This window comes from Bubalus kerabau, chromosome 13 (genome assembly GCF_029407905.1).
Source record: "Bubalus kerabau isolate K-KA32 ecotype Philippines breed swamp buffalo chromosome 13, PCC_UOA_SB_1v2, whole genome shotgun sequence".
In the NCBI taxonomy this organism is placed as follows: Eukaryota; Metazoa; Chordata; class Mammalia; order Artiodactyla; family Bovidae; genus Bubalus; species Bubalus kerabau.
Genome location: NC_073636.1, coordinates 21527347 through 21541262, shown reverse-complemented (window position 1 = coordinate 21541262; position 13916 = coordinate 21527347). Strand labels below are relative to the sequence as shown.

The 13916-nt window shown below is 36.1% G+C and overlaps 1 protein-coding gene across 1 annotated transcript in view; it reads right to left on the bottom strand.

The window, feature by feature from the left end:
- Positions 1-2049: 2049 nt before the first annotated feature.
- Positions 2050-13916, bottom strand: part of MALRD1 (MAM and LDL receptor class A domain containing 1) — a 573786-nt gene continuing 561919 nt past the window's right edge. The window contains exons 40-41 of the mRNA XM_055545367.1: positions 5886-5961; positions 2050-2496 (exon numbers count right to left, since the gene is read on the bottom strand). Coding sequence (XP_055401342.1) covers positions 2416-2496; positions 5886-5961 — 157 coding nt within the window. The 3' untranslated portion in view covers positions 2050-2415. The remainder of the gene's footprint in view (positions 2497-5885; positions 5962-13916) is intronic.

Here is a 13916-nt window from a genome sequence, read left to right as displayed (position 1 = left end):
TAAAAATTGCCACATTATTTAAGCCATTTCAGTAGGGAAGTTTTCAGTTACTTACAGCCCAAAATGTTGTAAAAAAAAAAAAAAAAAAAAAACCCAATATTTTATAGATGATATTACATTTAAGTTATTGTAAAATATTGGCTATATTTCCTTGTGCTGTGCATCCTTGCTTATTTATGTCAAGGATAGTAGTTTATATCTCTTAATCCTCCACCCGCTTCTTACCCCTCCCTTCTGCCCTCTCCCTCGCGGGAAACCACTAGTTTGTTCTTTCTACCTGTGAGGGTTTTTTTTGTTTTTGTTGTTGTGAGGGGGTTTTTTTTTTGTTGTTGTTGTTATATTCATTGGTTTGTCTTATTTTTTAGATTCCACATATAAGTGATAACATAGAATATTTGTCTGTCTGACTTATTTCACTAAGCATAATACCCTTCATCCACATTGTTGCAAATGTAGAATCTCATTTTTTTTTGCTAAGTAATATATATACACACACATATATACACACATTCACACCTCATATCTTCTTTATCCACTCATCTGTTGATGGACACTTAGGCTGCTTCCATATCTTAGCTGTTATAAATAAATGCTGCTGTGAATGCTGAGGTACATATGAAACACTAAGTTTCGAATTAGTGTTTTCATTTCCTTTGGACATATACCCAGGAGTGGGATCGTTCCATTTTCAGTTTTTAGAGGAACCCCCATACTGTTTTCCATAGTGACTGAACCAATTTACATTCCTACCAACAGTGTATTAGGGCTCCTTTTCTACACATCCTTGCTAACATTTGTTATTTGTAGACTTTTTGATGATAGCCATTTTGATGGGTGTGACGTGATGTTTCATTGGGGTTTCCATTTGCATTTCTCTGATGATTACTGATGTCGAGCATCTTTTCTTGTTCCTGTTGGCCATCTGTATTCTTCCTAGGAAAAATGTCTATTCAGGTCTTTTGCCATTTTTAAAATCACGTTGTTTCTTTTTTTGATATTGAGTTGTATGAGCTGTTTATATTTTTTTGATATTAACCCCTTATTGGTTATGCCATTTGCAAATATTTTTTTTACCATTCAATAGATTGTCTTTTCATTCTGTCAGTGGTTTCCTTTGTTGTGCAAAAGTTTTTAAGTTTAATTAGATTCCATTTGTTTATTTTTGCTTTTGTTTCTTTTGCTTTATGCTACTAAGTTGCTTCAGTCATGTCCGACTCTGTGCAACCCCATAGATGGCAGCCCACCACACTCCCCCATCCCTGGGATTCTCCAGGCAAGAACACTGGAGTGGGTTGCCATTTCCTTCTCCAATGCATGAAAGTGAAAAGTGAAAGTGAAGTTGCTCAGTCGTGTCTGACTCTTAGTGACCCCATGGACTACAGCACACCAGGCTCCTCCATCCATGGGATTCTCCAGTTTTATGAGACAGATCCAAAAAATATTGCTATAATTTACATATGCTTGCCTATGTTCTCTACAAGCAGTTTTATGGTTTCAGGTCTTACATTTAATTCTTTAATCCATTTTGAGTTTATTCTTGTATATGGTGTGAGAAGATGTTCTAATTCAATTCTTTTATAAGCAGTTGTTCAGTTTTCCCAGAACCACTTACAGAAGAGACTGTCTTTTCTTCATTGTATATTTTTGCTTCCTTTGTTGCAGATTAATTGACCATAAGCGTGCGGGTTTATTTCTGGGTTCTCTATTCTTTTCAGAAAAACAAAGCTTGTTAACATATATTTTAGCATTATTTTTATATCTATGTAAAGATAGATGTTAAATGATGATTTGAATGAAGAAAAGTTCAAGATGATAATTTATCATATTCTTTTTTTCCAAATACAGAAATACCTTTTATTCATGGTTATGTTGATTAGGATTACTATATTTGTCCACCCACTCCTGCTGGTTTGTAGTCAGTTCAGCTTTATTTCTAAGCTCAATGGAATATAAATAAGCATCTTAAAACTTCTTTATAGTCAGGATCTGAAACAATTTGATTCATACTTTAAAAAATATCTATAATAAAGTCAAAAGAAAACAAGAAACTTAAGTGGGACATTTTATTAAAATATTCAGATATATAATGAAGATAAAGTTCTAATTCAGATTCCATGAAAACATTCAAAATATTCTATAAGAAAATTTATTTGTAACTGTAATAATTAGAGTGGTATTCCAAATCCCTTCCAGTTTTACTATTGGATAAGATGAGTTTCTATCAGATTTCACAGACTGGATATGAGATCATATTTGATCTTTTTGTTTTCTTTCTTTTTTTTTCTTTTGCCATGCCATGCAGCATGTGGGATCTTAGTTCCCTGACCAGGGATCAAACCTGTGCCCTCTGCAGAGGAAGCGCAGAATATTAGCCACTGTACCACCAGGGAAGTCCCAATCTTGATCTTGATGGCACTATTTGAGACGATTAGATATAGTCTCCAGTCTTCCTGATATTGTGTCATATAACGGATTTGAGAAGGAGTATACAGAACTCTAAAGAAAAACACATCGAAAGAGTTATGATTTTAGACTTTAAAATAAGAGACTTTTCCCCAGATCATGCAGAATGCAGTGAGTTTTTAATGGATTTTCACTGGAGTAATAACTAGTGCATCTGTGACTCCTGCTTCAACACCTCCAGTCCATACTACCTGAACCACTGACACAGGCCTCTTCTTGGTGTGTGCCCAGCATCCTCTGAGCAAAGGAGCCATTGCCTCATCCTCACCTCCGGTGCGATGGGGGAATGCAGTGGCCAGGATCTTGACTGCTTCTTTCTATGGCACTGTTTTTAAGTTTGTTACTTTAATTATAGTTAGTTTAAATAAAACTAAATAAAAATATTTACAAAAAACAACAGCCAACAGCTTTCAGCTGGGAGAATTATATTTTGCAGTATATATTAGAAAATCTAAAACATGGAAAGTTGTATAGGACAACCAACATGATTTCCTCAACAAATAAATTGCAAGGGGAAAATAGAAAACAAAATGTAGAGATTAAAAGAGACCAGAAACATGTCTGGAGAAGGCAATGGCAACCCACTCCAGTACTCTTGCCTGGAAAATCCCATGGACGGAGGAGCCTGGTAGGCTGCAGTGCATAGGGTCGCTAAGAGTCGGACACGACTGAGCGACTTCACTTTGACTTTTCACTTTCATGCATTGGAGGAGGAAATGGCAATCCACTCCAGTGTTCTTACCTGGAGAATCCCAGGGACGGAAGAGCCTGGTGGGCTGCCGTCTATGGGGTCGCACAGAGTCGGACACGACTGCAGCGACTTAGCAGCAGCAGCAGCAGCAGCTAAGCTAAGCTGCTTCAGTCGTGTCCGACTCTATGCAACCCCATAAATGGCAGCCCACAAGGCTCTGCCGTCCCTGGGATTCTCCAGGCAAGAATACTGGAGTGGGTTGCCATTTCCTTCTCCAATGCATGAAAGAGAAAAGTGAAAGTGAAGTCCCTCAGTCGTGTCTGACTCTTAGCGACCCCAGGGACTGCAGCCCACCAGGCTCCTCCGTCCATGGATTTTCCAGGCAAGAGTACTGGAGTGGGCTGCCATTGCAGCAGCAGAGACATGTCTAACAATTTGAATGCACATAAATTATATGGATCCTGATTTTAAAAATATAGCAACAACAACAACAACAACAAAGTACAACCCCTCCACACACATTTATGAGACAAATGGGATAGGTTGAACACTGATGGAATCTTTGATTGTGTCACAGAATTACTGTTAAATGTTTGCAAGTGATACTGTGGTTATATATTTTTTAAATATATTTATCCTAGTATAACTGAAGTCTTTACAGGTAAAATTAAATGATACTGGAATTTGCTTAAAAACACTCTGGTTGACACAGAGTCAACAATTCACAGAGTGAATTGTAATGTAAACTATGGACTCTGGGTGATAATAACATGTCAATGTAGGTTCATCAGTTGTAAGAAATGTGCCACTCTTGTTGGAGATGTTGATAATGGGAAAGGCTATGCATGTGCGGGGGCACAGGATATATGGAAAATCCATGTACCTTCTGTCCTGAACCTGAAATTTCTCAAAGAAAATAAAGTCTATTTTAAAAAATATTACCACCATTCTGGTGGGTGGAGGGAATGGGTGGCAGCAGAAGTGAAACAAGAATGACCATGGGTTGATCATTGTAGATGTTGGCTGATGGGTCCGTGGTTTTCAATATACTATCTTCTAAATTTGTATATCAGAATATGAGAATTTTCTCTAAGAATGTTCATAAGAGTATTTTCTGAGACGTCTACTTCTCTGTTATGTCAGGAAAGGTGCACTTAGTTTAATACAAAGTTATTTGTTTCTGAAACAACAGAAATCAAAAAAGCAACAAAAGTTGAGAGCTATGACAGGATTTCTTCTCTAGCCATTCTTAATGGAAAGAAACAACATCAAAGAGGAATGATTAATAAAAAAATGTCAAATTTAAAACATTTTATTTCCTTACATCCTTTGTAACTTTCAGATTCTAAAAGTTAAACTAAGCTAAAGACTAAAAAGATTAAATTTTCTTTTCTTTAGTAAAAATGAAAATATGTTTATATCGCACCTTCCTACTTTGTCAAAAAGATACATTACTTTTGTTTCTTATTTATTAATATTATCCATTGAGTAAAACTCTGTTTTCATTTTTGCTCTGTGACTTAATTGACTTGAAATCAAGTTAATTCTGTATTCTTAGGTATATCTTACTTATTTTCATTTCTAACATAACCACACACAAAGAGTGTATTATGTCATTAATGAAAATGTAATGCCTTTAATTTCTTTCTTCCTCTTCTAAGTTATCAGGTAAAGTGAAAGTCGCTCACTTGTGTCCGACTCTGCAACACCATGGACTATACAGTCCATGGAATTCTCCAGGCCAGAATACTAGCGTGGGTAGACTTTCCCTTCTCCAGGGGATCTTCTCAAGCCAGGGATTGAACCCAGGTCTCCCGCATTGCAGGCTGGATTCTTTACTAGCTCAGCCACAAGGGAAGCCCAAGTTATCAGGTAACAGAAAAGTCAAGTGTTTTATTAGACTTTGACCACATAACTCAAATATGTTGGAAACCACCTCTGCTACTTATTTTTAGTAACAGTAATAACTGTTTGTGACTGACTTTCATTAAAATTAAAAATTGGTTTTCTAACATATGCTCACTTTGACAACAGAATTAATTTGATACAATATTTCTAAAATCAGATGTAAGGAAGCTTTCACACAGAAGTGATGTGTCATGGCTAATCCTGTTTTATACCCAAATGGATGCTCATATTACATACTTAAGAAAGGGATGAGAGGGATTTTACTTGACATTTTCTCTCCAGCCTATTTCATATTGCACTCATAAAGAGTAGCTGTTAAAAAGGGCAAGAAAGATGTAACACACTTCAGTTTCTTCTTTCTCTGTCTAAATTATCAGGTAACAGCCCTCACAGCCCACACCTGAATTGAAAGAGAGCATAGAATGCTATTCTCCCTTTTGTGTTTGGGAATAAAATATGAAGAACAGTCCATGAAGAGTTACTGTGAGGAAACGACTAATACTCTGTCAGTTAAACTGATATTTTCCAGAGTTGTTGCCTCTTTCTCCTATGACCACAAAGCCATTTAACAGTGAACTTCTTCTATAAGCAGATTGAAAACATCCTGAAATGGAAAATCCTCACTGCATATTTAGAGAGAATTAAAATCCTTCCCATCTCATCTCTCTGGTGGAGAAATAAGTCCACTAAAACACATCTCTTAACCATGATATGGGAACATGTCCAGACAACACTCTGTGTGTGTGTGTGTGTGTGTGCGTGTGTGCGTGCATATGCTTGTGTTTTCCCTTCTCAGACAATACAGTTTATCATTGCCACTTACCTCTGTTTTCTCTGGGTTGCTCCAGTTCCCATAAATTGGATTAACAAATGCACGGTTAACACTTCTTTTAGTTTTCCTTAAAGCACACAAGGCCACAAAAAGGAAAGTAAGTATTGAAATTCACCACAGGACATTTTCAGGTTGTTATCTGATACAAATCTTTGGAAGACACACTGTCTAGCCAGTGTACTTATTTTTATGAAGGTATTTCCATAAGTAAAGACTACTTTGTAGGACACCAAGGCAACCACATCTTTGAAGGCAAACATAATGTGATGTCTGAAAAGTTAGATCCAAATAAATCCAAGCATAGAAAAAAGTTGTTCTTAATTTCTTAAATATTACTAAAATAATACAAAGGTTACAACATTAGAAAGAATGATGTAATGTAAAGCTTAACTGGTTATAAGGAAATACCACCGTGAAGTCCCATAGATTCAAAAGTGCCAAGCCCACCACAATCTGAGGACTATTTTCCATGACATTGTCTGTCATAATGATGTGTACATAGCATATGAGTCAAAGTATTTAACATTTTAAACAGCAAATTTAAATAGGAACATTTTGAAGAGAACTTTATGTTAGTATTTCCTTTCAGGAGTCATAAAGAGGCATGTCCTTGGTAATCTCACATATTGGTTTATATCTGCATAATTGACTCAGATTAACTGAGCTCCTAAATGATCATTCCTTTTTATATTTTGGTTACTTAAGAGTCAATAGATTTATTAGAAGACAACTAGCCCTGGCATAGTTGGTCACAACTGATGAAGAAACAAATGCTCATCACAGGAACAAAATAAATATAACCAGATAACTAAATACACGCTATTGAAGATACAAGGAAAATTGCATATATGCACACATTCACATACACATACACACAGTGGAGAATGGAAGACCAATTCCAGGATGATTGCCAGTGTCTTAAGAAGGCAGCCAGGAAGAAAAAGTTATACGTGCTGTGTCTAGTTGCTCAATTGTGTCTGACTCTTTGTGACCCCCATGGACAGTAGCCTGCTATGCTCCTCTGTCCATGGGAATCCTCAGGCAAGAATACTGGAGTGAGTTGCCCTGCCATCCTCCAGGGGATCTTCCCAAGCCAGGGATTGAACCCAGTTCTCCCACGTTGCAGGTAGATTCTTTTGGGTAAGAATCCCAAAAGGCATGGAAATATTTGCTTAATCAGAGTATAATGACAATTAATACTTGTCAATAATGTACCTTTATATTCTGAAAGAAAAGGGCGTAAAGAGTAAGTCTTACTGATTCCCTCTTTGATAAGATATTGTCAGAGGTGTGACCTCTCATTTCATCTACCAAACCACAGGGTCCTTTTCTAAAAAGTAACAGGATTAATGAACCCAACAGCATAATCTGGGTAACTGTGTCTGGCTGGCAATACATTCTCCCTGTGGATTCAGTGTTTTCTAAGATTCCTGACCTCTACTGTTTTTAAATATTCAGTAGCTAAACCAGATCACCTTTGGGTTATAGGTGAAGAGGGTTGTAGCAGCCATTTTTGTGAGTTATTTTGTGGGAAAAAAACAGATATACTTTAAAATGATGAAGGAACAATTAATTACTTAACCACTAATTGAAAATGTACAATTGCTATAATTATTAATGAAAATGAATAAGTGGTGTTTGATTCTTTGCCTTTTCTCTCTCCAAGACCAGTCAAGGTTGAGTTTTCAGAGCACTAATCTCATTAAGTGGCATAGTTAGGGCATGATGGGGCTGCTCTTAAAACTGAGACTGGGTAGGAAGTGAAGCGGTGTTTTGAAATGTGTCAAACGTGAAAGCAGAAGCTGGTACAGGAGAGACTGAGGTTTAAAACAAGATGGAAATTAGGAGCTAGGTAAAGATGAGACAGCCACAAACACCAACAACTGAGAAAAATTCTTGGCTGAAATCAGGCATGAAATCAGAAAGCAGGAGGAAACCCAAACCATAAGACCAGACAGGACAGATGGTCCAAAGACTGGGCAGGCAACCAGGAACTGAAGAGACAGGCTTTGCTGTCAGTGGGATAGAAGTGAGGCACAGGCAACATGAAAGATTTTGATACGAGATGATTATTTCTGGCTTTGAACTGCTAAGACTGCAGCTGACCTAAACCACTACCGGCAAGCAGAAGTCAAGTAAATTGATCAATTTTCCAACCCTATTATTACTATGGCTTTAGCTATAGAAGTTACTTTTCTTCTGAAAGGATTTTAAGTCTTAAATAATTTTCTGTTAAAATGAAGCGACCAGCCTTTGGGGTGGGTGACTATAAAGAAAGAAGAGGGATACATAAGTGTAAGGATATGGGGCCATAATAAAAGAAGGGTCACAGTATGAGTAGTGGGAGGTGAGCAAATTATGTTTACTTCAAATTATGTTTATTAGCAATCTCAAACTTTTAATTTTCCCCAGATCAGGAGCTGTTTCCCAATATGGAAAATCTGAGAATTGTTGGGCTTAATGTCTTTCCTATTTAAGAAGTAAAATCATACCCACTACCCATAGATACCTCAATTAAGTACATTTCAAGTGTCAACTCCATAGAATCACTATTTCAAGTTCCATGATATAAATTTCCACCTTCATCAGTTATATGTTTGATACTCAAACATAAACAATTTTACTTAAAATGACAAATCCTGCTACAAGGGACATAAAATGTTTCATTATGAAGTTTTCTGCAAGTCCTAACACTGTATGGTACAATGTTAAGTCTGCATGAGGCTAAAAAATGCTGCGTTTAACTTACTGTATCTGTCATTATTAGGCAGACAGCTCTTTTTAAAAAAATATATAAATTTATTTATTTTAATTGGAGGTTAATTACTTTACAATATTGTATTGGTTTTGCCATACATCAACATGAATCCGCCACAGGTATACACATGTTCCCCATCCTGAACCCCCTTCCCTCCTCCCTCCCCGTACCATCCCTCTGGGTCGTCTCAATGCACCAGCCCCAAGCAGACAGCTCTTTAAGAGCTAAGGTTTCGAAGAACAGAATCATCTCTGGGAATCAGAAAGGCATTGATTTAGAAGTTTAGAGTAGATAAAAGGAAACCGTGAATCACATGCATTCTCCTCCCCTGACTTAACAGGCATTCACATAAATTACCATTAAGCTCTGGCTACACCCAGTGTGTGCAGGCACTGTATAAGGTGGTGTTCTGAGGGAGCTAAACAGAGATATGTTAGTGCAGAACTAGGATAAGGCTGATAGAAGTTTCTAATTTAGATATAGTGAGCATATGGATACCTCCACAGGAACTGACTTCATGGCTTATTAACTAAAAAAATTGTTTCAGTGTTGATTAAAAACATGAAAGTAGTTATAATAGATATCTGAAATTATTTTAGATGGGCAATGAAGAAAAACAAAAAATAAATTCCTGTATGTTGCATCCATTAAACATGACTTTCAGGTAAATGCTTATTTTATACCTTTTAACCACCTTATTAAATTACAATTGACACACCCTACAAGTCACCCATTTATTAAGAATATAACTCAAAGTTTTCTAGGAATATTAATTGTATTTATTAATATCAAAATGTGGTAAATATATGTATATAACAAAATTTGCCATTTAAGCCATTTTTTAAGAGTGTACAATTCAGTGGCATTCACTGCATTCACAGTGTTGGGCACTATTTCATTCTTAGTGAAATGAACATCTTTGATGAAATCCAATTTATCTATTTTTTTTTCTTTTGTTTCCTTTACTTTTGGTATCATATGTAAGATGGCATTGCCAAATCTCAGATCATGAAGATTTACTCCTATGATTTCCCCTAAATATTTGATGGTTTTAGCTCTTATATTGAAGTCTTTGACCCATTTTGAGTTAATTTTTATGCATGGTATGAGGTAGGAGTTCAAATCCATTCCTTTGTATACAGAAATCCAGTTGCCCTGGCACCATCTATTGAAAAGACTGTTCTTTCTCTATTGAATGGACTTGTCAAAACTCAACTCGTCATAGATGTATGGGTTTATATTTCAATTCTTAATTCTAATCCATTGGTCTCCACTTATATTCACATGCTAATACCACACAGTTTCATTTCCTATGGCTTTGTGGTAAGCTTTGAAATCAGGAAGTGAGTTCTCCAAGTCCATCCTTTATCAAGATTGTTTTAGCTCTTTGGTGCCTTTGTAATTCCATACTAATTTGAGGATAAGTTTTATATTTATGCAAAAAAAAAAAAAAAAGCTGCTGCAGTTTTAATGGGTACTGTATTGAATCTGTAGATTGCTTTGTGTAGTACTGACATCTTGACAATAATAAATCTATCTATAAACTCAAAATGTCTTTCTACTTACTTATGTTTTCTTTAATTTCTTTCAGTAATGCTTTGAAATTTTAAGTGTAGAAATCTTTCACCTCCTGGTTAAATTTATTCCCAGGTATTTTACTCTCTTATATGCTATTGTCAATGTGATTATTTCCTTAATTTCTTTTTCTGATTGTTCACTGATGGTATTTAAGAGCATACCTGATTTTTATGTGTTGATCTTGTATATCAAAACTTTGCTGAGTTTATTAATTCTAGTAGCTTTCTTACAGATTTTTTTGAGTTTTCTATCTATACATGTTCATGTCATTTATAGTATAATTTTCTTTCTTCCTTTCCAATTTGGATGGCTTCTGTCTCTTTTTCTTATATAATTGTTCTGGTTAAGGTTTCTTATTGATAAACACATTAATCTCTAGCTTGCTGCTGCTGCTGCTAAGTTGCTTCAGTCATGTCCGACTCTGTGTGACCCCATAGACGGCAGCCCACCAAGGTTCGCGGTCCCTGGGATTCTCCAGGCAAGAACACTGGAGTGGGTTGCCATTTTCTCCTCCAATGTGAAAAGTGAAAGTGAAGACGCTCAGTCGTGTCCAACTCTTCGCGACCCCATGCAGCCTAACAGGCTCCTCTGTCCCTGGAATTTTCCAGGCAAGAGTACTGGAGTGGGGTGCCATTGCCTTCTCCATTAGCTTAGCAGACCTATAAAATCTTCATTAATAAAAATCCAAATTGTAATGCTAGTGTATGAAAAAAATTATTATGGCAATGTTTGGACAGTTTTAAGGTTGAGTCTGATTGCCATTTAATGTGAACATCTTTAGATAAGTGAATAAGCTTTTATCTAGGTTGAAAAAAAACAAGGTGACAGCATTCTGCAGTTGAAAAATGGCTATCAGGAAGCTGATAGAAAAGAATGACAAGACAGTGCCTGAATTGTTTTAACTGACAAGTCTATACTTCAAAATAAACATCTATTTACACATATTGTAAGTTTATTAATAATTGTAATCTGCTTTTATAATTTGTCTTAGTGAATGTCTTATTCATTTTCTTTACTAAATTTATTATTGTTTTTGGTTATCAGTCAGTAGTTTACTTTCTTTTTGTTAACAACAGACATCTTTTTCTCCAATTTTGTGTGTTGGGGAAACTGGTCAGTCTTCTTAAGTCAAATCCACCAAATATCTTCTCCTTGCTACCATCTCACAGGAGTAAAGCTGTCACAATGTTTTCATACTTAAAAGTAAGCTTAGAATATGCTCAAGTGAGCTCAAAACTTTAGCACAAATTATTAGGGTGGAACAACACTGAGAGGGCCATGCTCAATGGTTTCTGTTATATGCAGGTGGACTGTATTATAAAACTGTACTGTAAAAAATCTGTCTATGAAAAAAGTATGAAGAACAACACTCTCTGAAACTGGGTACTCCTAATGTAGCCATCAAGGTGATTTGAAGAGATAAACATGATCATTTATTTACCAAAAGATATTCGTTGTGCATGTGTGTGTGTGTGTGAAGGAATTTGCTCTCATGCTTCCACTAAAGAAATGATTTCTATGTTTGTTTCTAAATGCTAAAGAACATTCTAAGATCTAAGAAATAACTGTTCTAAGTGTCTAAAGGAAAATGATGTCTATAATGTGGTGACCCATTCCTCCAGATGGTGGAATGCTAGAATGCTGATTATATTATTTATCATCTTTCATATTCATCTATTTAAATGTATCCAATATTTCTAGGACACATATTATCTATCAAAGACTGCTTTAGGTCCTGTACTTACAGAGTTAATCAGTATGTGGCTCCTGACTCTAGATCTAATTTCTTTTAGAAGGTGGCAGCTTACTAGATTTCTGTCTCTTAGATTAAATTACATGTTTATAAAATGCCCACCACAAGTAGATGCCCACTAATGGTTCAGTGCTATTCTTTTACCTTCTTTTCTTATTTTCTCCTTTTGCCATTGATATTTTCATTTAAATTCCCTACTTCTTTCTCCTGACCCCAAAGCTTGGGACCAATGAAAGGACATTGGAATAAAGGGGGGGGGGGGGAGAAGGAAGTGACAACATTGGCAATAATACTCACTGTAGTACTTTTAACTTTTTATAATAGATTTATTTATTTAGGGAGAAGGCAATGGCACCCTACGCCAGTACTCTTGCCTGGAAAATCCCATGGATGGAGAAGCCTGGTGGGCTGCAGCCCATGGGGTCGTTAAGAGTCGGACACGACTGAGTGTAGAGTTAGCAAGGACCTTTGCAATCATCTTGTTCATGCATTTTTTTACAGAGGGTTAAATGAGGTTCTTCCTTATCTGGCTTCCTCTTCTATCATAGCACCTAGTGTAGTACCTAGTGTTATAGGAATCAAGTGAATATTTACAGAAAGAATAACAACAAATGTATATAGTCTGAAGTCTTGATGATCCACCAGCTAACTCTCTACTCTGTTCTTCCATGCCCACTCCTAGCAATATACTTCATCAATACTCAGAGAAAGACATTCATTTTTACTATTGTGACCTTGGAATCACATTTGTGTTTAGATTTCTGTTCCATTTAGCCCAAGACTAAGTGGGCCAGGAGCCTACTTTTGATCTCTGTCTCTTTCTATTTTTTTTTTTCAGCTGGTTAAGTGCCAGGCCAGAGGGGTAGCCTGGGGGCTTTCCTGAAGATGAAGTGAAAGTGAAAGTCCCTCAGTTGTTTCCGACTCTTTGTTACCCCCGTGGACTATACAGTCCATGGAATTCTCCAGGCCAGAATACTGGAGTGGGTAGCCGTTCCCTTCTCCACAGGATCTTCCCAACTCAGGGATCGGAACCAAGGTTTCCCACATTGCAGGTGGATTCTTTACCAGCTGACCCACCAGGGGGAGAAGAGTATAATAGAACAGGGCTGGTCCCTCTATCCATTTCATCACACAGGAAATGAAAAAATCATACAATTGGTGAAAAATTAATTTGGTAGAAATAACTCACTTTCCAACATTTGAAAAATAAAGGTCTGTGTTTCCTACATCTCGTATGTATCTCTGAAAAATGGTATGAAATATCCATGTATAAATATCAGGAGTTGATGTGAGTTTTCAGGCTATGAAGTATATGATTTGTTGCTACTGGGGAAAATGTTTTCTAACAGTAAAAGTACATGTGACATATTTTTTAAAAAAGGATCCATCTAAATTATGAAATACAATCATTTCACTGGTGAAAATGGAATTCATTTATTCTGGGAGTAATGCCTATTATATTAAATTTTGCTTACCCTGAATAATGGTGAACTTGAGGTGTCCCTCAGAAGTAAATCTCAATTCTACTTTACTCATTTCAGTCTCTGTCATTTTACACTCTTCAATTTGGTTTTTCTAAATATTTTCAGTTCTAAGAGTTTCTATGAAGTCTTCCTGAGTGTGCTTAATCTTTCAGGTAAAGGGAAAATATATTATAAAATCCTAATAAAAATAAAATATTTTTGATCCCTACTTTTACTCATATCTAGTAAACATATTTCTTTTGGTCAAGAAGAGATCTTTTTAGAAATGTTTGATTCTTAGTTAGGGTACTATTAATTTTTATTCTCTATCCCATTATAAAAATTAATGCTCTTTTTTTGCTTCCTGATTTTAAAACCTATGAAAATGAGGTTTGCTTGTTTTGATTTTTTTGGTTTGTTCATTTTTAAGTTTAGTAATGGGGAGAGATTGTGCACTGCATTTTCTGTGC